The 26,461-nt window shown below is 36.8% G+C and overlaps 1 protein-coding gene across 1 annotated transcript; it reads right to left on the bottom strand.

Annotated features, from left to right (window-relative positions):
• Nucleotides 1-182: 182 nt before the first annotated feature.
• Nucleotides 183-26,249, bottom strand: cpsf2 (cleavage and polyadenylation specific factor 2). The gene is made up of 15 exons (XM_077219511.1): nucleotides 26,082-26,249; nucleotides 25,240-25,396; nucleotides 24,785-24,944; nucleotides 23,721-23,826; nucleotides 23,457-23,586; nucleotides 22,814-22,929; nucleotides 21,899-22,086; nucleotides 20,442-20,732; nucleotides 15,664-15,764; nucleotides 13,808-14,011; nucleotides 13,367-13,519; nucleotides 11,747-11,972; nucleotides 9,444-9,755; nucleotides 2,571-2,705; nucleotides 183-545 (listed from the first exon to the last, which is right to left on the bottom strand). Exons 2-15 carry the CDS (start codon nucleotides 25,386-25,388, stop codon nucleotides 453-455), a joined length of 2,364 nt encoding a protein of 787 aa, XP_077075626.1. The 5' UTR covers nucleotides 25,389-25,396; nucleotides 26,082-26,249; the 3' UTR covers nucleotides 183-452.
• Between the last annotated feature and the right edge of the window lie 212 nt (nucleotides 26,250-26,461).

The following is a 26,461-nucleotide window of genomic DNA, read 5'->3' as shown; positions in this document are numbered from 1 at the left end:
ACAAAATGAGTAAAAAAAAGTAAAATATAATGGCTGGTGTAACTTCTAGTTCATTCATCAAATTGGAAATGGAAGGGAGAGCATTGCATTGTGGGATATACTCTAGTACCCATTATTTTACTGCACATGTAGTAGATATTCTAGATGAATAAAGGTAAACACACAAACCCACACTGACAACATTTCATTACGAAAACCGAAGTTTATCTGTGAACAAAATAAGGGTTTAGTAAAAAAGTCTTAAACGTTTCTTTGCAGTTCTGAACAAAAGTATAGTAGCGACGTTTCTTCTACAGTCCAGACAGACGCTCTCATTTTGGGTCACTTCGTGAGGGAGCATCTGCCATTTAAACGTGCAGGGAAACAATAATAAAATATACACAAGTCAAAAGCTACAAAAGGAAATGAAGCATACGTCTGGCGCTGAATGAGAGCCGTTCAGCACTGAAGAGCTAAACTACAGCGTACTGCTCATACAACAGCTCACGAATCCTGTAGTAGTCATCACAGTGGCAGCCTTCCAGACAGATGCGGCCCGCTTCCGTCTGAGAGAGAGAGAGAGAGAGAGAGAGAGAGAGAGAGAGAGAGAGAGAGAGAGAGAGAGAGAAAGAGAGGTCAACGGGGTCAGAGTTACAGCACACAGTGAGGTGTTAAAGATGTGTTCCTGCATTAAAAACAGCTAAACGCTTGAGTCTCAAGATGATTTTACACAAAAAGGAAGCTAAGTGGTCATTTTTTGTGGTTGTTTCCTGATATACTGTTCCAAAGACTTTAGATATACAATGACGGTGCACTCATATTAGCATGAATGGGAGAAAGTGCAACACGACTTTTAAATAAAAGAGACAATTGGCAATTTGTAATATCATTGCATCACTAAAAAAACAAAACAATAACATTTAGTCCTGGTCCGCTTAGCGTTCACATTGGCATTTTAAGACTAGAGCCTAAAGATTCAGATACAGGCATAGGGATGTGTTCACAACCTGATTGGTTGGCTTTTATTCCAATTCCTTTTATTTTATCACATCAGAGCTTTCCAAAAATCCAAAATAATGCTGTATACTGGGATAAATGCGTTTTTGTATATATGTAGCCTACATACGATGGTATTTTGACCAGCTGAGAACTCGTGGCTTATAAAATGTGTAAAGCAGTCAAAACAGCGTCAGGAATCCCTCCGTCACACACACAAACGAAGATCTGCTGTGAGGAGACGGGGTTCTGATCCTGTACTGAACTATGACGAGAAGAACAGGCATGCTTGAGGATTCTGTCCTTTTTAGGGTCGCGTCGCCGTCTTGTGACATCATGTCCCGTTTTTGGTTAGTTTACATGTCTTGGTCTGTTGCGTTCATATTTCAGTCGAACCGCACCAGAGTTTGTTTGGGACTATCTTTTCAACGTCTCGGTCCGCTTGTTTGGTGCACCAGGGTTGGGATGACAGCGTTTACACTTTTTCAAATGAACCGCACTAACAGAGCAATTGCACCAGGGTTCGTTTTAATCAAAGCAAACATGTCAGGTGTGAACACAGCCATTTTGGATGATCGGATCACAAGTGGACGACGCTAAATACAGGTGTAAACGGAGTCTAAAATGTTTTGAGCTTCTCCAATTTTGACCACTTCCAGAGAAAAACGCATTTGATTGGTTTCGTAGTGTAAACACTCATGAGGTCGAATGTGTTCAAACAGCCACAAAAGACCGTCTACTCTCCACTTACTGATCTAATGCGTGAACATTATGGGAGAACATTATAAACTCTGTCGGCTGAAGACCCAAGTTTGGTTTGAAGATGAAAAACATACCAAACACAATGTTCTCTCACCATTCCTGATGTCTAACACACACTCACAGCGTTCGGCTGGCCTTGTAAATGTCAGAGCAGAAAATAAAGCTGATGCTCTCCGTGTGTTTTTCTGTTTTCTCAGTAATCATCATTTCTCAGTGAAATGACTCGTCTAAAGGGGCATTTACACAACACCATTTTCAACTAAAAATGGAAAACTTATGCATTTTGGTCATTCATTTACACAACGTTTTGGGGACCTGAAAACGGGTATCAAATTTTAGAAAACGTTACCATTATCGTCTCCGTGCAAACTACAAAAACACGAATTTGTGAAACCGGTGACATCATGCGCATGCATATTACATGTTCAGTCTATATGCGCGTAGTGTTTCTTAAAGTGACATCGCCATCTACTGGCATGGCAGCATAATACAGCATTTTTGAGTCGTTCTCGCTGATCTGTACGTGGAAAAACGCAAGTAGTCGATTTCAAATGGATGGTATTTACAGACTGTCTCCGGGAGCAGGGTTAGACTAGTCGACTAATAGATACCATTTTTATAATTTTACTTTTCAATTAAAAATATGCAGTTCATTGCACAAATGCATCTTAAAGGTGACGTCCCAGAATACCCGGACCCAGATTTGGCGTTTTACAAGGCAAATTAAGCCCAACAACACATCATGATTGTACGCCTCATAATGTGCTTTCCATTAATCAAATACTCATAACAGATGATTTGCATATTGTGAGGTGTAATCTGATTCCACTCACCCTCCTGACAGCGACCATGTTATTACACACCAGAACTCCTCCCACAAACTCCGCCTGGATCCCTTCACGCAGCAGAACCTGCTTAAAGTCCGACAGTCGAGGTTCGTTGATGAACACAGACTGATGACCTGGGACCTGTGAAGAACACGTGTTATTTCACATGGTACTACCCATGCGTACTCATTAAGTTAGGGATAATGCACCAATGCTACATTTTTCTAAATGTCAAGTCACCTTCATTTATATAGCGCTTTTAACAATATAGATAGATAGTTTCAAAGCAGCTTTACAGTGATAAGGTACAAGCCTTGAAAAATGTATAATACAGAATTTTTAATTCCGCGTGAACCGGAATTATCCCGACAATGTTTAAATGTCATAATCATTTGTTAACAAACAAGTATTCATTACTTCAATTTGCTTTTCTGGCTTAAATTATTACATTGTTTAAATTAATACATTTTTAGCTAACTGTGATTATATATACATGTACATTTCTCATTAAGAAACCGCAATTAGACCCAAATAACTTAGCAAATTACAGACCCATTTCAAATCTTCCATTTATGTCTAAAATACTAGAAAAAATTGTGTCCGCTCAATTGTGCTCTTTCTTGCAAGAAAATGAGATATATGAAAAATTCCAGTCAGGATTCAGACCGCATCATAGCACAGAAACTGCGCTAGTTAAAATTACAAATGATTTACTTTTAGCTTCTGACCAAGGCTGTATCTCAATACTAGTTCTACTCGATCTAAGCGCTGCGTTCGACACTATCGATCATAAAATACTCCTGGATCGACTACAAAACTACACTGGTGTTCAGGGACAGGCATTAAGCTGGTTTAGATCGTACTTATCAGACCGTTACCATTTTGTCTGTTTAAATGGGGAAAAATCAAAGATAACGTCAGTAGACTATGGAGTGCCGCAAGGATCGGTGTTAGGCCCTCTGCTATTCTCAATATATATGCTGCCACTTGGTAATATTATAAGAAAACATGGAATTAATTTCCACTGTTATGCTGATGACACTCAATTATATATTTCATCACGACCAGATGAAAACACTAACTTATCAAATTTGACAGAGTGTCTCAAAGATATAAAATGCTGGATGACGCGTAATTTCCTGCTACTAAATTCAGATAAAACGGAGGTATTACTTATTGGTCCAAAAAACTACCCACAAACTCACTTACAATACAACTTTAATATAGAAGGATGTCCTGTTACTTTATCCACTACAGTAAAAGACCTGGGTGTTATACTAGACCGCAACTTGTCTTTTGAAAATCATATTTCATATGTTACAAGAACAGCCTTTTTCCACCTTAGAAACATTACAAAGCTACGTAACATGCTATCTGTTTCTGATGCAGAAAAGTTAGTTCATGCATTCATGACCTCGAGACTAGATTATTGTAATGCTATATTAGCTGGCTGTCCTGCATCCTCAATAAACAAGCTACAGTTAGTGCAAAATGCAGCTGCTAGAGTTCTTACTAGGTCAAGAAAATATGATCATATAACACCAATTTTATCATCTCTACACTGGTTACCTATCAAGTTCCGTATCAATTACAAAGTACTATTACTGACCTATAAAGCCCTAAATGGTTTAGCTCCTGTGTATTTAATGGACCTTCTATCGCCCTACAATCCATCGCGTTCTTTAAGATCACTAAATTCGAGGCTTCTGGTCATTCCTAGGATATCTAAGTCCACTAAAGCAGGAATGGCGTTCTCACATTTAGCTCCAAAACTCTGGAATAGCCTTCCTGATATTGTTCGAGGCTCTGACTCGCTGTCCCAGTTTAAAACTAGATTAAAGACGCATCTCTTTAGCCAAGCATTTACATAATGCTTACCTTTTATACCACTGCTGAATCAGATCAAATGCATTTAATATTATAAAACTTGAGTCTGTAGGTTATTTGTATAGGTTGCATAGTATTTACAGTCATTACGTTCCTGTGTATATTGCGTGAATGACGGGTGGTTGGTTAGATATTGTGTTTTGCGGTAGGTGGTATGCCATACGGAACCGTTGCCACTGAACCTGCTTTAACGACGACAGTGGGGCTCGACAGCCTTAGTCAAACGGGTCGGCGCGTATGGTTGGGTTGCGGAGAGATTGTGAGATTGTGGTTGGGTCTCAGCAGCAGGAGGGATGTAGAGGTCAGTAAGCAGGGCTGAGTTGAGTGGGGGACGGAGGGGGGTGACTCTGGGACGCAAGAATCACTGTCTTCATGTTTTTTATCATTTACGCCCGTGTTATGGAAATCATTATGAACAGCAGCTACGCTAATTATTTTCCCTTTTTGCTTTTCTGCTGTTATCTCGGGACGCGAGTCCCGAGAAAAACGGCGTTCGTCAGCTCCAGTTTGTATCCAGCCTTTCACGGAGACTTCAGATACCCCAATCACAAAGTCTGTGAAGAGACGACTCAACACCGGCGATATGGACCCTCTATGGTGGACGGCACTGATCCTCAACAACTCGTCTCAACACCGGCGTGATTACTTGGACTTCCAAAAGATGGAAATGGATAAATATTCTAAATGTTCCGATCCAATCTGACTTGTAATGCTGCCCGAATCATAAATCATGCACTGTTCCTTCGTTGGCCAGAGGAGAACTGGCCCTCCGACTGAGTCTGGTTTCTCCCAAGGTTTTTTTCTCCATTCTGTCACCTGATGGAGTTTTGGTTCCTTGCCACTGTTGCCTTGTCTTTTGGCTTGCTTAGTTGGGGACATTTAATATTCAATAATATTATTGATCTGCCTTACTTAAAGGTATTGTAGGTAGAAATCCACAAAAATACTTTGTCAAAATTTGTTTAAACTGTCTTTATATATCAATGCATAATTAAAATGTAAGTACTCTGGAAAAGAAATTATAAAAATCGAGTGTCTGTAGTCATCTTAGGACTACAATAAACACAGCTCATTATTCAATTAACTCCCACTCCCTCCCTACTCGGCTCCTTCCAAAGCCACGCCCCCAATACAAATGAACGCGCGATCCCGGCCATTCGCTCAGCTGGAAGAGTCGGACGTGTTTACCAGCTTTACCAGATGTAGTGACATCATGTCAGAATCACAAGTAATAAAATAACTAACTTTATCAGTATGAATATAAACAATTAACATGGCTGTTAGTACTCACTATCCAGCTCGCATAACGATACTTGTAAAGTTTAAAATATTTTACTAGCTCGTAACGGAATCAAACTCAATATAAGGCAAAGCTATAAATAGCTTCATTGATACACGTTTGCCGTTACTATCAGTTACACTGTGATGAAGGTGAATTTGTAAGATTCATAACATAAGATTGTTTACAGATAAACTGAATTACATACACTCAAACACCTTCTCACAACTGCATTGCAGACCCAAGATAATATAACACACACACACACAACATATATTGTATAGCACATACAGATACAACATAAAGACATATGTAAACATATGTAGAGCATATAACAACAAACCAAACGTGAAAAAACGGAGTAGGTAGAGTTCACGGTGAAAATAGGAACACAGTTTAGGCAGAGGGTAAAGATAGGTATAAAAATAGATCCCCTAAACTCTTTAACCTAAAGTTAGATTCGGCGAAATTAAATAAAACAGCTTTCGACTGCAGATAGGCCTATTGCTTATTTATCGTCTCAACCCTGGCTCACTAACAGTAACGTTATACTAGTCGACACCAAAGTTACACTGTCATAGCTAAGCCAGTACCGTTAGTTATGCTACGTAACGTTAGGTAGCTAATATTAGGTAGTTAGGTGTGCTAGTGATACATGCTTCATGAAAAAATAAATGCCATCAAAATGAAAACAGCAAGATTACCTGTCCAGCAGAAATAAAGCCATCATGGAGTCACTTTTCAGCCCCTTGAGATCACTCAGTAGTAGCCGACGCTGGAAAGCCACGCCGACTCTCTTATGATTTCTTTATTTATCCAAAGACTTTTTGTTCATAGCCTTTTCAAATACTGTCTTCCTTTTTTTAACTCGTTTGACTTCGCTGCCTCTATATGCAGGTAACGTTACTGAGAATTGTGACTGTTCTTTCTCTGCCATAATTGTTTGTTATTACTAGCTTCCGTTCCTTTTCAAACGGGTGCGCGCATTTGGGCTCCTCCTGTATCAGCAGAGGTGGTATCCATGGTAGCGAGGGAGACTGACAGTCGCCCCAGCCAATCATTTCTTTCGTCCCGAATGGAATAATGAGCTGTGTTTATTACAGTCCTGAGAGAACTACAGACACTCGATTTTTATAATTTATTTTCCAGAGTACCTACATTTTAATTATGCATTGATATATAAAGACAGTTTGAAAAAAATTGGAAAAAAGTATTTTTGGGGATTTCTACCTACAATACCTTTAAGGTGGACGTTGACGCAATTTTCTTTTAGAAACAAACTCTTTTAAATTATTTTCATGTTATCACTGTGAAGCTGCTTTGATACAATCTGTATTGTAAAAAGCGCTATATAAATAAAGGTGACTTGACTTGACTTGACTTAAATACATAACTTAGACAGTAACCTCTGATAACAGATCACTCTAAATTGTAATGCGGACTCATGAATTTTCTATAAAGCTGCTTTGAAACGATGTGTATTGTGAAAAGTGCTATACAAATAAACGTGAATTGAATTGAGTAGAATAATGTACATCCAGACGGTTGTTATCGCAAAACCAGCTGGATGTACATTATCCCGCTTATTACACGGCTACTTGACGCATAAGTAAATTATTAGACAGAGAACATTAATTTGAGTTGCTCATTAAACACAAAGCTTCCACAAAGAAAAAGAGTTACTAACAAGCAGCTTTGAGCCTAGACAATCAAACAAGTTCAAGTTCAATAACTGACCTTGTAATGTCACACCTGACCAATCAGAATCAAGCACTTCAGAGAGCATTGTAATATAACACCTTATCTGTTTATCAGAGCCTTTGGAGTGTTTGATGAGATGTTTCATCCTGCTTCTTCAGTCAGCAGATCTATTTTAATCTACTTTCTCTGATGTCTGATGAATTGTAGCGTATACAGTTTTATCTTAACCTTCATCATGAGCTCAGGTTATCTCAGTTTATATTGTAACTCACTCTCTTTGTTCCATTTAAGGCTGCACGACTACTCAAATGCAACGAAATTGCAATATGACTGTGCTATTATCAAATCGAAAAGGCTGCAATTGAATTAAATAAATGTATGCGCATTGTTTCAGAGTGAAAAGCAGCACTGTGTTCTTACAAGTTCAGCTGTCACCCCCCTTTTTAAGAATAGACATGAAAATGCACCATCCAAACTTAACTGATTGTAATTCAAAAATGCTTTGGAATATAGACCTAAGTTTGTTTAAAAGAAGAAACTCAGCAAATTATTGCTGAAGTGAAAGTACTTCAAAAACTGAAAGTATGAAAGTTATGGAAGTTTAAACTGACTGTAAATCAAATAATGTACTAAATAGTCCAGTCTATTTAAATAGATCCAGTCTATTTAACGGATCTTCTATCGCCTTACAATCCATCGCGCTCTTTAAGATCACTAGATTCGAGGCTTCTGGTCATTCCTAGGATATCCAGATCCACCAAAGGAGGCAGAGCATTTTCACATTTAGCTCCGAAGCTCTGGAATAGCCTTCCTGATATTGTTCGTAGCTCAGACTCTCTCTCCCAGTTTAAAACTAGACTGAAGACGCATCTATTTAGCCAGGCATTCATATAAATTTTTATCTTACAGTTACTGTAAATTCGGCCTCTAGTTCATAAACGCCAGAGGAGAACTGGCCCCCGACTGAGCCTGGGTTCTCCCAAGGTTTTTTTTTCTCCATTGGGTCATTTGATGAAGTGTTAGGACACCATTAGGTCACTGGATGGAGTTTTTCGGTTCCTTGCCACTGTTGCCTTTGGCTTGCTCAGTTGGGGATATTCAAATTAATTAACCAATCATACCATTGATTAGCTCTACCAAACTTGGATGTCTTTTTTTTCCAGTAATAAACAAACATTGTTAAGTTGTTTTGATTGATACTGTGAAGCAGCTTTGATACAATCTGTATTGTGAAAAGCGCTATATAAATATATTTGACTTGACTTGACTTAAATATTTTTTATTTTATATAAAATCTATATTTTAAAAACATTTTTAATTACTATATAAATCAAAGTTTCAGATTTTTTCTTTTGTAAGAAAGAATTGTACAGCGGTGATATAAAATAAAAATAATTTTATACTACTTTTCTTATATACTTTTTTAAATTTTTTGTAATTTTTTTTACAGTGAAATATTACAAAAGCTATATTTCTTTTGTTTGTATTCAGTAATTTTAAAATGTTTGTTTTAGTAATAATAAATTACTATTTGCCAAATTGTGCAGCCCTACAAACAATCACAATTTTTTATCAGGATTTCTTATTTTACAGTGAAATGCTAAAATAGTAATTTTTTATTTATCCATTTTTATTTTGTAATTTTAATATTTTTGTTTAGCAGTAATAATAATAATAATAATGATTAATTTTAATTATTTTTAATTTAATATAATTTATTAATATAATATTTATTATTATATTTTAGTGAGATTGATTTATAAAAATTGAAAAAATAAATTAATCACAAACAAGCACAGCAAACCTGGAATTTCCGTAATTTTAAAATCGCAATCACAATTTTTATCAGAAAAAAATAGAAAATAAAAATAAAAAAGGATTCACCAAAATTGTACAGTCCTAGTTCCACCTCATTTATTTTCCCCTATTCTCTCTTATTTTCTCTAACAAACTGTAAATCACATGATTTCCATGTCAAACCTTTTGTTGATGTAGTATTTGATCTCTCTCACCTCATGGACCGGCAGCGGCTCCAGCGTGGGAATGACGTCGCTCTCCTCCGAGATTTCCCGGTCATCTTCTCCAAACAGAGTCTTCATGGCCCGCTGGTTAGCCACGACGCTGGGTTCAGTCGAGAGGTCCGGTGTGACGTCCATGGCCGGTTCTCCATCCTCCGTTTCCTCTTTCGCTTCTCCCATCTCCGGAATTACACCCGTGTCCACCTTTTCCACCCGCATGTCCAGCACGCCGTCGATCCAGGCCAGCTCTGTGTCTTTAGCTTTACAGAACTGCAGTGAGCTGACCAGAGAGTCCTTCAGTCGGACCTACAGCCACATTGAAAGCTGCATCAGTCTGACAATAAAACACTGGACACTTTGTAGTTCAAACTAAAGTTATATAATGAAAAATAATACTTTTCTTATGAAACATTCACAACTCAAAGCTCCCAGAACATTTGATGATAGATCTTAATATTTTTATATTGAGCAATAAAATTGAGTTTAGCATGTCACACTGCAAGACATTCCCCAAAATATGTTTTATCTTAAATATCTAATTTAAAAAAAACTCATATTAATTGAGAGTAAATTTAATATTTATATTTTTAAAAAGTTAATGTTACACTATTTCAAATTAGTAAAAAAAAAAAAAAAAAAAAGAATAAGAAGAAAAAGATTAGTAATGGTGAAAAAATGGTTGTGTAAAGCAATAGTAATAGGAATTACATACAATGAAAAAAAGTGGTTTAAAATAATCCAAACATGTTTTCCACTAAATAAAGATGACTGATATTTAACACTAATATTTAACCCTCAGGTTGTGTTCGGGTCATTTTGACCTAGAGAGGATTTTCGTTTTCCCGAAAATGCAAGTTAACGTTATCGCATTGGACTAAAATTTAAAACTAAGAATTTAAACATAGACTTTTTGTGATTTTTCCCCCCACCTTGTTACACTCGTGTTGTTTCCGTTTAAAAATGTCAGGCCTACAAAAAAAAGTTCACAAATCTCTCGTTATGCTATATTAACACCAAATATTGGATTCAATCTTTTTGTCATCTTGTTATCTTTTAATTAGGTTTTGGTACAGGTTTTGTATGTATTTTAGAAACTGACTGATCGTAGGATTAATTGATCTGAGCTTATACTGGTCCAGAATGACCATCCATTGAAAACGAATAAGGGAGATTGATAATAAGAGAAACATTAAGTGTCCATTGTTCCTTTTAAAGATAAAGGCCTTGGATCTGTGCATGCGTGCCGTGGAAGCGCGCGCACACAAACACACACACACACACACACACACACACACACACACACACTATAGCCAGTATTCGAACTATACCGTGTCCTTTGGGGGAGCCCAATTTTTCCGTGCACTTGCGCGTGCCGAGTACTGAAGCGCCTTTCAGACAAGATGCAGAATGCGCGGCGCTGCGCTTTGTATCCCATTAATTTCAAGGACTTCCAAATATACATAACAGCTACAAGTGTATGCACTATGCAAGCACTATATACTATACAGGATTCACCCTATTATACTTTATCGACACAAATTGATAAGTCAAACAGCAAACAGCCATCCACAAATAGTGGGCTGTCAGAGTTCACTTGAACAAGGGTTAAATTACTCATCAGGCTACAGAAGAATACCATAATTCCTCCGTGCAATTAGGCCTAAGACATCGAGAGTCACGCAGACCTATAACAACCCAGCCACAACACAAAATTGGGAATAACATGCCTTACCTTAACACAGAATGGATTTCAAGGACTTCGCGCGCAGATAAATGGCCTTCAACTTTTTTTTTTTCTACGCATCTTGAAGTTAACATATACTAAACATGATTGGAGTTTGCAGCGCAGCGCCACCAAACCTCGATGCTCATGACAAGAATAGCATGTATAGATATCTTTATTGAAGTGAATTAGGTTTAAATCGCCGTCATGCATGAATGAATGATATTTTTGCTATTTTACACATAATACTCCACGATGATCACCTTACACAAAACTGAAATTTCACGTCAAAATAAAACATTGTCAATACTTTTTGAGACCCCCCAAAATTTCACGAATCACGTTTTCAGGGGAGCCCATGTCTTATTAAGGGGAGCCAAGCTCCTCCTAGCACCCCCGTAGTTTGCACCCTGACTATAGCATAATCAGAGATTTATAAGCCATTTATTTTGTAGGCCGGTCATTTTTTACTGGGAACACCACAAGTGTGACTAAGGCCCGTTGTGTTTTCCAATTTATATATAGAAAAAATACATATTTTTTAAGCTTAAAAACATACAGAGAGAAGTATTACCTGGTAAATGTGGGTCTCGCTGGTGGCGTCCACTGTCTCCTGCAGTTTCGGCATGTAAACTTTGATTTCTTTCCCGCTGAAGGCCTTGCAGGACTCGGCCAGGTCCTGACTGGCCTCGGGCGGGCCGTGAACGATGATTAGCTGTCTGGGTTTCATCTGGTTTATGATCTTCTTAATGGAGTCCCCGTCAGAACGGCCCTCATAATCGATGTACGAGACTCGAGCTCTGAGACACAACAGATGAATGAATGAGTCTCAATGCTGCATATCTGGGTCATTCTGCCATACAGAAAGTATGACCAAGCCATATTTAAAAAAAAAAAATGTATCACAACACATACAAAGCTGAATTTGACTAATTACAGTAAGATTAAGCTATAGAATAAATTATCTTTTTAATACTCAAAGATGCAGGTCATAGACAATGTAACCACATTTAAATTTGACATTTTTACCAAAATACCACTAACAGATTAGTCTGATTTTAATAATTTCCAACACAAAACAAACATTTATCATGGAAAATAGTAGATGTTAGCAGATATTTTATATTATTTAACTGTCTGGGTCAGGGACTCCTTATTGTGGAAGACATTTTCAGAGGACACCCTCATAACTATAACAGTGATTAAGCATATGTTTTAATGGTTTAATTTAATTTTTCACAACAGAGATTTACTGTTAAAATTAAAACATGGAAGAAAATAGTGTGATTATGCCTTTAAAATAACATTGAAAGATTTGCATTAGAATTATTTTAAGAAGAGCATTCCTCTGCACAATAGTAATAGGCTAAATGTTTGTAACAATTTCGAGTTAAACTGAACTCTTATTTTGACGGGTTGTTGTGAACTCTTTTGAGTTTCTGCATGTATATGATATGACCATAGTTGTTATCAACCGACTCTCAGAGAAGACAAACTTTATGTGTTCATGTCCTCATTTAGTGAGGAAACCAAGAGTCACACATGCTTGAGTTTATGAGATAATGTTTTTTTTTTATTGTTTTTTTTTTATAACAAACTTTGAAATTGATGGATTAATCATTTGAAAATGCTGGTAATTGTACTAACATTAAGTTAAACTCAAATCTCAATATTTTCTCAGCTGATTATGGAGTCTTAACTCACATTATCAACAAGTTCAGCTGCAAATAAACACACAAGCCCACAGAAGAGCAATTAATTAGAGATAAATGGAGGGTTATTAGGCGTGTTATTAAGGACTTATTCTGTTAAAACTGACAGCAGCATAATGGCAAACACTGACATTTGGGTATACGAGCGTTTGTGGGAAACATTTAACTGACTGTAGTATACCTCTATGATTTTACATCTCAGCAAAAGCCTGACATTTTTACCAAACACTGATTTGTGACAATCTTACATGCCAGAGGTAGAGCGACCCCTGCAGGCAACCATCAAGAATCATCCTGAACACTGCAGAGGTTTTAATACAATCTAACCTCGATCTAACCTAAAAAATACATAGAGTAAATCCTGAACACTGCCGTAGCGACTAATTTACTAATATGCATTCAAGCATGAAAGGATTTTTTTTCACTCATCTATCATAATCAGTAATTTCACGAGGGTCTTGATGTCATGATGAAGTCCTCACCTGATCTCCAGTGTCTGTGTATTACTGGTGCACTTGGTGGGGACGTCGGACAGGTCTTGCTCCATGGGCTCGTCTCCGTTAATCAGTCCAGACTCCAGTTTGCTCTTCTCCTCTTCAGTGGCCTGGAGTTCAGGAACCAGAAACTCCTCTGGCCTGAGGGTCAGGGGTCAAAGGTCATTCATCAGAAAATACAGAACTAATACACAATAAACAGAAATGAAAGCATTTTGAAAAGAAAACAATTATACATATTCTCAGGGATTCATAAAATATACTGCTTTCTATTAGCTTATAGAGTAAATATTAGCACAAGCCCATGAATACTGCATAAATACCATAGTATTACCATCTGATAACATCACTTCAGTTTACTGTAAGAGGAAGAATTCAAACAATGTGCATTGCATTCAAGCTACACGTTTTATAATTTGTCTTCTTCACCTGATGATTTCTCCGTACTCATCCCATTTGATCCGCTCCTCGTGTGTTGGGAACATGGGGTAGGACTTCTTAGCCTGTTTGAAGAAGCTGCCCTTTCTCCCGCCCTCGCCCTTCATCATCAGGTCGTGATGTTTGGTCTTCACCACCACCGGCTGCTCCAGATCGTCCTCCATATCGCTCTCATCGCTCGAGTCCAGGTCCACCCTGACCAGGAACACAGAATGCTGTTACTGAACCTCAAGTGGAAATCTGTGAATTAGATCTGAACAGATGATTGAACTTGTGATATGGCTAAATGGGATTATTAAACCACAAATGGCTGAGATTACCATCGACGAGGCGTAAAAGTGAAGAAACGACAACAGAGAAGGGTGGTTGACATGTAACATGCTCATGAACTGTGCTTTTCTCAGCACGGTTAGGTCCAAATCATACTGAATGTATAAAGGAAACTGTATATTTTAGATTTTTCCTCATTTTTAATGACCTTTTTGAATTCATTGGTTCATTTAAATAGTTGGGTGATTTTTAAACGCAGATTTATTCCGTATAGTCTCTTAATGAATGTGGGGTCATACTTATAACTGACTGTATTACTAGTTTTAGACAAAGTATAGCAAATTGCATGAGGTCATTAGGACATTTCAACTTTATATTACAACAGTATAATAAAACTGTAATAGTCATGTGAAAATTATTAATATTATTAATGACATAAAACAATAATAGTTGTAGATATATTAATAAATTTTTGTTTATATAATAAAAATATAGTGTACTGTGATATTTTATTAATATCAATATATTACATATGTAACAATTCACGATTGTATTTTAAAATAAAGTGACTGGGTTCCCAAAATAATGATGTAAATTAAAAAAAAGGTCAATGCACCCTACCATTCATAAGTTTTAGGCCAGTACGTTTTTGTTTTTTGTTTTATTCAGGAAGGATGCATTAAATTTATTATAACAGACAGGAAAGACATTTATAAAGTTACAAAAAAATTCTGTTTCAAAGAAACGCTTTTCTTTTGAACTTTCTATTCATCATTGAATCTTGAAAAACAAAATGAATCAAAAATATGAAGCAGCACAACTGTTTTCAACATTGATAATAATCAGAAATGTTTCTTGAGCATCAAATCATCATATTAGAAAGATTGCTGAAGGATCATGTGACACTGAAGACTGGAGTAATGATGCTGAAAATAATTCAGCTTTGCATCACAGGAATAAATTACATTTTACAATATATTCACATAGAAAACAGTTATTTTAGATTGTAATAATATTACTGTTTTTACTGTATTTTTGAACAAATAAATGCAGCCATCGTGAGCAGAAGAGACTTCTTTCAAAATCTTACCAAGCCCACATTTTTGAACGGTAGTGGACAATATAAAAGAGAACTGGGTTATTTTTCATTCAGTTCACTTGTTCTGGGTCTAAATTGATTATTTTAAGGAGCATAAATGTGTAGAGCATTTGCAACAGTGCGTAAAATATGAATTAATTTGGAGAAAAAAAGCAGGTTTTGCTCACCCTGATCAACATGAGAGCTGCTGTTTCAAAGTGAGTTTATTCCTTTTTAAGCAGCGGCAGCGAGAATGTTGAATGTTTAACATAACTTTTTGACCCAATCGTGCAGCTCTAACGTGAATGATTCATGAAATATTTATAGCTATAGATTTTTTTCAGCGAGGATCTGTCCTTTGAATATTTGCAGAGAATTACCCATCCTACACTTGATAAATAATGCTGTAAGAAAGACTTTGATAAGCAGTGCATTCAGGGTGAATCAAATAAGTTTTTCATTCTGACAGTATTTTAGTCACAAACTCATTTCTACTCACTCTTTCGCCTGCTCCAGTTTTTTGGCCGCTTCTTTCTTCATTTTCTCTTTCTCCAAGTATTCCTCTAGTTCTCGCCCTTCCAGTCGGCAACGTTTTCTTATCTGGTTTAGTTTAAGAACAACAAAAAAACTTCAAAATAAGTCAAACATATCAGACGCTGCACAGTCTCATAGTTAAAGCGCATATCCACTGGCTATTCACTGATCATCTGAAACATACAGCACACAAATATCGAAAAATCAAAAGCACTACACAAGAATTACTAATCACAAGATCTGCCAAACATTTGTGGGATCTAATCGTTGATATTCAGAGATCTGTCCGAGAGACATAAGCAAGCTATTTACTTATAAGCAAAACAGATTCAAATCAAGTTGTTGTAACAATTTACAATAAGGTCTCATGGATAATTCAGTGTCTATTAGCAAAGGTCAGTGTCTTCTCATAGGATAAGGCCACGCAATCTCACAAATAATTATTAGATGTGTCATCAATGTACTATAGTTTCGCCATGTCACATCCTGTGAAGGGTTTACAATAATAAAGACTAATGTTAACAAATAAGACCTTATTGTAAAGTGTTTTTTGTCACACTTTAGTTTAGGGTCCAATTCTCACTATTTACTAACTATTGCCTCAATAAAATTTCAGCTTATTAATAATTAGTTAGGTAGTTGTTCAGTTTAGGTAATAAGTAGGATTAAGAGATGTAGATTATGGTCATGCAGTATATCAATATGTGCTTTATATCAATAGTTGCTTTATAAGTACTAATAAAGAGCCAATATCTAGTAATATACATGCTAATAAGCGACTAGTTAACAGTGAGAATTGGACCCTAAACTAAAGTGTTAGCGGCACTTCTAAAGGTAAATTTAAAACTAAGTTAAATTAAACTTCTTTTTTTTAAGGCATGTCTGAAATAATACTTTTTTACTTTTGGATAATTCTGATCACAAAGTCACACAGGGCCTGAATTTCATTTTGGAAAATAGGGGGGAAATCTCCCTTTAGGTCATTCTTATGGGGGGGATTTTGTTATTTGAGGGGGGAGGTTTTTTTTAGACAATTTTAAAAAAAATACCTTTAGCTAAATGTTTGCTCACTCATTGTATTTGTGTTTTTACAATGGGGTCATTTTTTTTAGTTTACACAAAAGGAAGCTTGATTTCAATCTTTGAATTAAATTGAAAAAAGTAGCACAAATAAATACATGAAATAAAGAGAAAAGTTTAGGTCTAACACTAGTATTCAGAAATGCTAGAAACGGAAAAAAGTAAACAAATGTAAAATAATACGGAATAGTCTTTTAGTCCTGTATAATTTGAATACATAGGCTATTAATCCTGATTCCTTACAAGTAATGCTATCTTTTGTTGTTTTATATACAATAATGACAGACACATTTTAGGCTACTCTCACTTTAAGAGCTAGTGCACGGATCCACGTTCACATGTTGCGTGTAAAGCGCAGTCCGCGCCACTTTCTCCTCTTTTAAAAAGGGCTCCCTGTTGCTAAGCAATCATGAGCCACGTTCTCCATGAAGACGAAGACGTTTCAGCAAAGGATGAACGCGCAAAAGACGTAACGTGAACGGCCCATACTGTTTTCATTATAGTGTCACATGCATTTTCTTTTTGTATTATTTTTTTAAGACATAACCGATTGTGTTTGAGAGGATACTCCCCAAGACTGGAATTTAGACAATGTTGTGTGCTTTTGACCGTTAAAGCGCTATAATTCAAGAAAAATAACTCAGTTTTGTTAGGCTACTCACGAGCTGTTTGTTATGCGGGTTAAAATCGCTTGAATGTTTAAATAGGTAAGACTTAAAAAGACGCACAAATTATAAACAATAGTGACGATGCAATGGCCCGATTGTGCAAGTGACATTTCCATCAAATGTCCCGACTCCTGAAACGCGAGAGTCTAGAATCACCGCCTGCAGCTGCAGCGCGATTGGCTCGCCTTGTGTAACCTATTTTAAGAGACAGAGAAGACGCGGCATTGGCAGAATCACTCACGCTGTTTGTGAAATTGTATCTCGCAGAAAGTTTTAAAATGTCTGATTTGATCTTATAATCTGTTAGGTTAAATTTACTCATAGGCCTACATGCTAGATTGAATGAATGTTTGCGGGAATTTCCCGCATTATAAACGCAAGACCTGCGGGAATGATTAAAATGATGCGCAATACCCGCACCGAAATTCGAGCCCTGTCACATTCATAGCTAATTTATACATTTTCTGTACAAGCAGACATTCTGTTTTTTTCTGACATTTAGTTGTTTTTTTTAAACAATGAACTGTAATTGGTTGCTTTAAAATGCATTCACACTGATTAATTTTTCCATTTGCATGTCTAATGCCGAGTTCAGACTACATGATATTAGACCGATTTTAGCATAATCCGTTTGATGTACGGTGTCATTGTGATTCGTAAATGACAATGGGCATCGGGCAGGAATCAAACGTTTTATCTCGTATAGTGTATAAGAGATGTGAGATAAACGATTGATTCTTGCGTCCAGATGGTCACTGTCTTTTACCAATCACCAAAAAAAGTATTATATTCGGATTATACTACTCTTTTGGCGTACTGTTTTCCGCGTACTATATAGTAAGCAAGTGTTCGATTTCAGACGTAGCAAGTCACTAGTTACGCCTTTGATGACATCACACACGTCGATAAAGACAGCAAGCGATGATTGGCTGGGAAGCAACGTGAGATCTTTCTTTTCCACGACACAAGAATTTAGGAGTCAAAAACCGCATAATCTGACACAGTGACAATCGTAACAGCCAAAAATATTGTGTAGTCTGAACTAGTGTTGTCAAAAGTACAGACTTCGTTACCAAATCAGTACTGAAATTTAAAAAAAAGTGACGATCCCAGCATTTCCCTCTAGCATTTTGAGCGTTGTTCAACAGATTCTTAAACACCTCTGATTGGTCAGTTTTCACACGCTTAACATATATGACTCTGATTGGCTACAATGATCACAACTTCAAAACCATGTTGTAAATAGACGCTTTTTACTGAGCGCTTACACAGACACACAAGGGAGCATTTGAAAACAGGCGTAGAGCAAATACCTAATATATCGGCTGATAGACGGATCCGCTGATAGACGCCTGCTTTTGAATGCTGCCGTGTGTATCTGTGTAAGCGCTCAGTAAAGAGCGTCCATTTACAACATGGTTTAAGCGTTGATCATTGCAGCCAATCAGAGTCATATATGTTAAGTGTGTGAACACACTGGCCAATCAGGGTCATATATGTTAAGCGTGTGAACACTGGCCAATCAGAGTCATATATGTTAAGTGTGTGAACACACTGGCCAATCAGAGTCATATATGTTAAGCGTGTGAACACACTGGCCAATCAGAGTCATATATGTTAAGTGTGTGAACACACTGGCCAATCAGAGTCATATATGTTAAGTGTGTGAACACACTGGCCAATCAGAGTCATATATGTTAAGCGTGTGAACACTGGCCAATCAGAGTCATATGTTAAGTGTGTGAACACACTGGCCAATCAGTCATATATGTTAAGTGTGTGAACAAACTGGCCAATCAGAGTCATATATAAGCTCGTGAACACACTGGCCAATCAGAGTCATACATGTTAAGCGTGTGAACACACTGGCCAATAAGGGTCATATATGTTAAGTGTGTGAACACACTGGCCAATCAGTCATATGTTAAGTGTGTGAACAAACTGGCCAATCAGAGTCATATATAAGAACGTGAACACACTGGCCAATCAGAGTCATACATATTAAGCGTGTGAACACACTGGCCAATCAGAGTCATATATGTTAAGTGTGTGAACAAACTGGCCAATCAGAGTCATATATGTTAAGTGTGTGAACAAACTGGCCAATCAGAGTCATATATAAGCACGTGAACACACTGGCCAATCAGAGTCATACATATTAAGCGTGTGAACACACTGGCCAATCAGAGTCATAAAGAAGCGTGTGAACACACTGGCCAATCAGAATCATATATAAGCGTGTGAACACACTGCCCAATCAGAGTCATATATAAGCGCGTGAACACACTGGCCAATCAGAGTCATATATGTTAAGCGTGTGAACACACTGGCCAATCAGAGTCATATATGTTAAGCGTGTGAACACACTGGCCAATCAGAGTCATATATGTTAAGTGTGTGAACAAACTGGCCAATCAGAGTCATATATGTTAAGTGTGTGAACACACTGGCCAATCAGAGTCATATATGTTAAGAGTGTGAACACACTGGCCAATCAGAGTCATATATGTTAAGTGTGTGAACAAACTGGCCAATCAGAGTCATATATGTTAAGTGTGTGAACACACTGGCCAATCAGAGTCATATATGTTAAGCGTGTGAACACACTGGCCAATCAGAGTCATATATGTTAAGTGTGTGAACAAACTGGCCAATCAGAGTCATATATGTTAAGTGTGTGAACACACTGGCCAATCAGACTCATATATGTTAAGCGTGTGAACACACTGGCCAATCAGAGTCATATATGTTAAGTGTGTGAAAAAACTGGCCAATCAGAGTCATATATAACCGTGTGAACACACTGGCCAATCAGAGGCGTTCAGGAATCCGTTGAACAACGCTCAAAATTCTAGAGGGAAATGCTGGGATCGTAACATTTATTTTTAATTTCAGTACCGATTTGGTACTGAAGTCAGTACTTTTGACAACAATATTCTGAACAAGTCAAGTTCTTAGCCAGAAAAGCGCTGATCTAATAATCTAGGTGCCTCACCTCCAGGTCCATCCTCTTCTCCCCCGGGTTATCTATGAGGTAGCGGGCCAGTGTTCCTGGTGTGGTTCTGTAGGTGAGGATGACCGAGTTCTTGGCGTCCTGGCACCACTGTATGAAGAGCTCCCGTGAGAAGCCCGACTCCAGATCGGGCTGACTGCACAGAACCACCTTCGGGCTGGGCACGCGGGACAGATCGGACAGGCTGTGACACAGCGAGAGGTGCCGGAACTGGAAAGGGTTGTTCCGCTTGTCCTCGAAGCATCGCATCAGTTTATCGCTCATCCACTCGACCTGTGAGAGAACATGGGAACGTTATATCTGAGATATGGCATAGAGAAAATTAACATTTTGTAGGATTAGGGGTGTGTGATATTGGGATGACTGGGATTTTGTTGATACCGATACTTAATGTTTTGTGCTTTTGGCTGGTTTGTAAGCTTTTCATATACTTCATATTCTGTGCAGTGGTCAGTTCACAGCAGTAACAAAAATGAACTTTTCCACTACGAGGCAATATATATGCCCCCGTAAACTTTACAATGGTGACGCCTCACAATAAGGTCTCATTTGTTAACATTAGTTAATGTAATGACTAACATGAACTAACAATGAGCATGACATTTGTTAATCTTTATTAATGATAGTTAATAAAAATCCAGCTGTTCATTGTCAGTTCCTGTTAGTTCACAGTGCATTAACTAATGTTAACAAACACAAAATTTGATTTAAATAATGTACTAGTAAATGTTGAAATTAACTAACCAAGATTAATAAATGCTGTGGATGTATTGTTAATTCATAGTTCATGTTAACTAAAGTAGTTAACTGACGAAATCTTATTGTAAAGGGTTACCAGCAATTTTTTATAATCTTGCTAATCTATAATCTATAATTATAATGCATGCATCATCTTATATGTCAAATTCTTGCATTTAACCAATAAATTCAACTAGATTAATAAGGCAGGATTCGTTAAATTAAAAAGACACAATCGGTCATTAAACTGATTCGTTCAAACCGCTGATTCATGCAGTAACGAAGCACTGCTACGTGTTGCTCAGGGATGCAAAAAAAAACTTCTTCTGAGGTTGTATAAGGAAATTTTCATTGACAAAAAGTAAAAGCAGACAATATTGTATTAACTCAAAATGTTAACTTACTGTTTATTGAACTATTTTATAAAATCAACGTGCTGATATTCACAACCGTGTTGATATTCTGTAAAAAAAAAAAAAAGCACTCTTGCTTATGTGATATTGCTTAATATCATTTGATATAAGTATAAGCCCTGTATATCTAAAGGCTACATCATGCAATGCAAGCATTTTTGTTTTGTTTTTGCAATGCGAGTAACGCTCTATAATGCTAGCTCACTCATTTAAAACAACAATGGCGATATTATCGTAGACAACACAAATCGCACACCCCTGTGTATGATTTGACTGTGACGGCGAGACCTGGGACTTTGAGAACTCCACCACGTTGTAGCTGACGTTGTTGAGCAGGGCGAGCGAGTAGACGCCCAATCCTGCGTCTTTGGTCCTCCAGATCTGATCCAGGAGTTGAGCCAGCTCCAGCACTCGTCCCGCTGTATCCACTGAGATCAGCACGTTCCCGTCACCACGGAGAGTCTCCATGACATTGGCTGGAAGAGAATGTAAAACATCACACTTCGTCCAAATGAACACAGTGTTCATACAGACACTGTAAAATGGAACATTTCAAGGACTTTAAAGCACTTCTGTTTTTGTTTTTCAAGGAATACAATCAAAGATCTCACTTATCAAACAATATCTTTATTATCTTTCAAATTCTAAAAAAGGTATTCCAGAAATGCAATTTTAATAGGATTTCAAAATCCATTTCAAGCCCGTCATGAAATCCCCTTAACCATCGAAAGGATACTATGACAAAGATTTCGCTTTCCTCATTCAAACAGATTTCTTTTCCCATGAATATATGATTGACCTGAAGAATGAAAGTTGTATCATATACTTGGAAATATATGAGCAATAATATGCTTATAGCCATGTGAAATGGCTCAATATCTATATCAGACAGGCTGCAGCATTAATTTAGCGTGAAAAGATTGTCCACGTGTTTTTTCTGAAAACCCCCCCACTAATTTCATATGTATACCTGTATATATTGTCTTTCAATAATTCAAGCACTTTTCAAGTACTTATTCATAAATATGGCTGTTTTCAAGGACTTAAATTTTAAAAAATCTAATTCAAGTACTTCATGCACCTTGTACGAACCCTGTGAACAGCATTAGGAGTTCTGCTTCACAGTAGCAGTGGGTTTGAGAAGTTTGATGACAAATCAGCATCATTATTTTCAGCCAAACTATTGGGTTTGTTTGAACTTACTGAGCAGTTGCTCGTCACGCTGTTTCCTGCGAGGCTGTACATACGAGGCGTTGAAGGAGTCTGTGATGAGGAGAGACGGTCTGCTGACGTTCTCCAGCAAGCAACCGTTCAGATGACTGAGAGGACAGCAAACATTATGGTTTACATTATGGCATTCTGGTTTACTCTTCATCTAGATCAGAATGCCTCACCACAGGGGGACTTTAAAATATGCAGTTAATTTACATTTAATCATTTAGCAGAGGCTTTTATCCAAAGCGACTTACAAATGAGGAGAGAAATAGAAGCAATCAAGCACGGTTGAGCTCTATGTATGTTCGCTGATCAATGTTTATATGTGAATAAAAGCCTAAATTAACCTGTTCATCATATAAAGCGATCATGTCTCTTCACAACTTGGATTAAACCGCTTGTGTGTGAATTGACTTTCAATGGGAGGATTGACTTTTTCAATCTCTCAGATTTCATTAAAAATATCTTAATTTGTGTTCCGAAGATGATTGAAGTCTTATGGGTTTGGGACGACATGAGGGTGAGTAAATTATGACAGATTTTTCATTTTTGGGTGAACTATCCCTTTAATAAAATAAAACTTTCTGATGCTACATTCAATTTATGTTCAGGTGATTTCTTTCATACTTACATCTCCCTCTTGTGGTTGAAATCCACAGCATAGATGATCTCTTCTTCGCCATCTTTCACTATTTTCCAGATAGTGCCACCAATCATGTGACCCGCAGGAAGTGGGGTGATGGACAGACCGTGACCTTTTCCTGTTCGTTTATAAATAATTATCAACTTTCAAGATACCAAAAAGGACACATTATCACTGTTATTGAGGATTAAAGCTCTTGTGAATGAGGACATTTTTTCTTGTCATTGAAAAAAAGAAGGTACATCATCTCACCTTTCAGGTTGACGATCTGAGAGTATTTCAGCTGCTGGATTTTGTCAAAAGCTGAATCGACATCATCCAGTGTGAACAGAGAGAAATCTTCAGTGTTGTGTCGAGACTGAGATCAAACAAGATGAAATATAATTTATATTTCGTCATCAGAATATTTCTCTGCCTCGTTCTGATATTTAATTTGCGCAAACAAACTGAATAGCAAGAAGTGTTGTACACAACAAACATTTTTTTTATGGGGATTCAACTAACAATTCAACTATGATTCATAGATCTCTTCCAAAGAAAAATATTTTTTTTAAAGATTACTGCATACTACCACCAAAAAAACGTTATTTGCTCCCATCTGCCCCATTTATATAATTTACACTGGGCAACAATTAATCAACAACAATAAGGGTGAAACTCTCAAAACCTATACTGCATTGTGACTTTATTTTCATGATAATTAAGCATATTTTGCATAATAATAATAATAAAAAAACTTTAGCATTACTGTAATGTGAAAATAATTCAAACTATATATAATATTTGTTATACTTTTTTTAATGGTATTGAAGCAAAAACCCTCAAAAGTTAAACATCTGGATGTGTGGGGGGTTTGGGGGGAAATGCGCTTAACCGTCATGAAGATAAAAATTTTACTAGTCCGAAAATTAATTTTAGGGTGAAATGTGAATTGTGAAATGTCACTCATTTGAACTCGGTCTCTTTAAACAATTATTCAGTTAAACCCAACAAAAACATAAAATAATTTTAAGCTTCATATTCAAAAATCTCAAATAGCTTGCTATAAAATATTCGTTAAATTATTATTTATTCTAAAAATTATTGATTATTTTAAAATAATGATTTAAAAAAAAAAAATGAAAATTACAATGTTTGTGTTAGTTATTAACATATTAGTTAATACATTTTGTTTATTTGAGTTTTATGTGACTTTCATTACATTAATGTTGCCAACTTTTTCTTTGTAAACTATTAATTTGACAATTAAAAAGAAGCATTTCAGATTCATACAACAAATCACAAGCAGTGCTTCATTTGAAACCCGTCCATCTTACCTGATAGAGATCGTACATGAACATCTGTCCCATCTTGTAGACGGGGATGGTGGCGTAAATGGTGCAGTTGAGGCCCAGTTTGCCCACAGCGTACGGTAAAGCTCCCAGATGCAGAGGATCAGGGTGAGAGAGCAGCACTGCGTCCACCTGATGGACATACCTGACAGAGACAGGACGGCAAATACACAATCAAATACAGGAATTAAGTTGAGTTGACGATCACACATTGACCTGATTGGTTACAAGCTAGTTTGTGACTTTAAAAACACCAGCGATTTCAAACCGTCTTTTTTTCACTGGTGTTTTAAAGAAAAAATAGCCTACTTAGCAATGTTATTGACTTATGAATTTACACATGGTTTGTCTTAAAGCACATTAAAACACCACATAGACATATTAAGAACATTAATAACTTAATATATACATAACACCGCCTCATTGTCAAGTTATCGTACCGCTTCAGGGACTCTATGATGTCCATGGAGAAACTTTCATCCCAGCCACAGTCCAGTAAGAAGCGAAACTCGTCCACCTGTAACAGGTAACACAGGGCCGATTCCTCCTGGACTCCAGAGAGAGCCGTCAGTTTGATGATGGACGTCATTCTGCCGTCTGAACGATGGGTGGACACAAGAGATCATCATTAAATAACCACTATAAACCTATCACAGTAAAAAAATAACATAACAAGGGTATTCTTTGAAGCAGACTGGAATAACATGGCATATAAATATGTAAGTCATTCGGTATTATACCACGACCATGCGTTTAAATATTCGTAAAACCACTGTATTGTTATGGTACATTTACCACAGTAACACAATGGTATTAATTTCAGTACATTAGAATACTATGGCATGATACATGAATATGTCAAGAATACATACCCCTAACAATGGTATTTATCCAAATACTATTGTTTTAGTATCTGACACCAGCACTGTTCTGTGGTACGACCACAGTAGACTTTGTAAACATTAAAAAAATGTAAGATTCATAAAGCCAATTATAAGACCATACTAAATTAGTAAAGTTATTGTGTTATAATTACTAATAAATTTGCAGGTAAAATAACAGAGCATTATTTAATGAACAAAACTGTACGTTAAGTTCAAAGAGAAGAGGCATAGGAATATGAGTATTCATGAGCCTTCACACACTACACAACTTCAAAACATTAGGATAAATCTGACATTTAAACTTAAATCTGAACTAACTGAAAACACATAGCAGCCAAACAAACGAAGAGATTCTCTTTAAAAACTGACTCATTTTATGTACATAAACACTTGCATACCCGTATATTGTAATACCGCTTTTGATTTCAGCAGGTTCCGTCACTAATAACTGTTGAAAATTGCTAAAATATCATATTAAATTCATATTCATCTATCAATTCGGCAGCATGAAATGAGACAAGCAGCCATTACCGCCGCTGCCTACGTCACTGGACTCTACCACTGACAGCATTACAGGGGCGCTTACAAATAACTAACAAAAGTCCCGTAATATTTAACCGTAAACGAATTTACACATAGCACATTTGAGTTAAATATATCTATACAATGTAGTTTTTGATAAGAAAACAAAAAAACGAACTTATAATTCACAATTCAGATTTGTTTTTCTCTCAATTGCGTTTATATCTAACAATTCTGACTTTATAACTCGCAATTC

The sequence above is a fragment of the Siphateles boraxobius genome, unplaced genomic scaffold, assembly GCF_051911475.1.
Source record: "Siphateles boraxobius isolate OS27281-9 unplaced genomic scaffold, OSU_SipBor_1 8, whole genome shotgun sequence".
NCBI lineage: Eukaryota > Metazoa > Chordata > Actinopteri > Cypriniformes > Leuciscidae > Siphateles > Siphateles boraxobius.
The sequence above is the reverse complement of the archived record's forward strand: the minus strand, read 5'-3'. Positions and strand labels throughout refer to the sequence as shown.

Bases quoted from the DNA above. Each gene is read 5' to 3' on its own strand.
- cpsf2 (XM_077219511.1), bottom strand. From the start codon at position 25,388: ATGACGTCCATCATCAAACTGACGGCTCTCTCTGGAGTCCAGGAGGAA. The intron at 22,087-22,813 runs GTAAGTTCAAAC...ATTCTCTTCCAG, and splicing joins GCGTGACGAGCAACTGCTCA to CCAATGTCATGGAGACTCTC. The intron at 15,765-20,441 runs GTGAGGCACCTA...AAACTAAACCAG, and splicing joins AGAAGAGGATGGACCTGGAG to ATAAGAAAACGTTGCCGACT.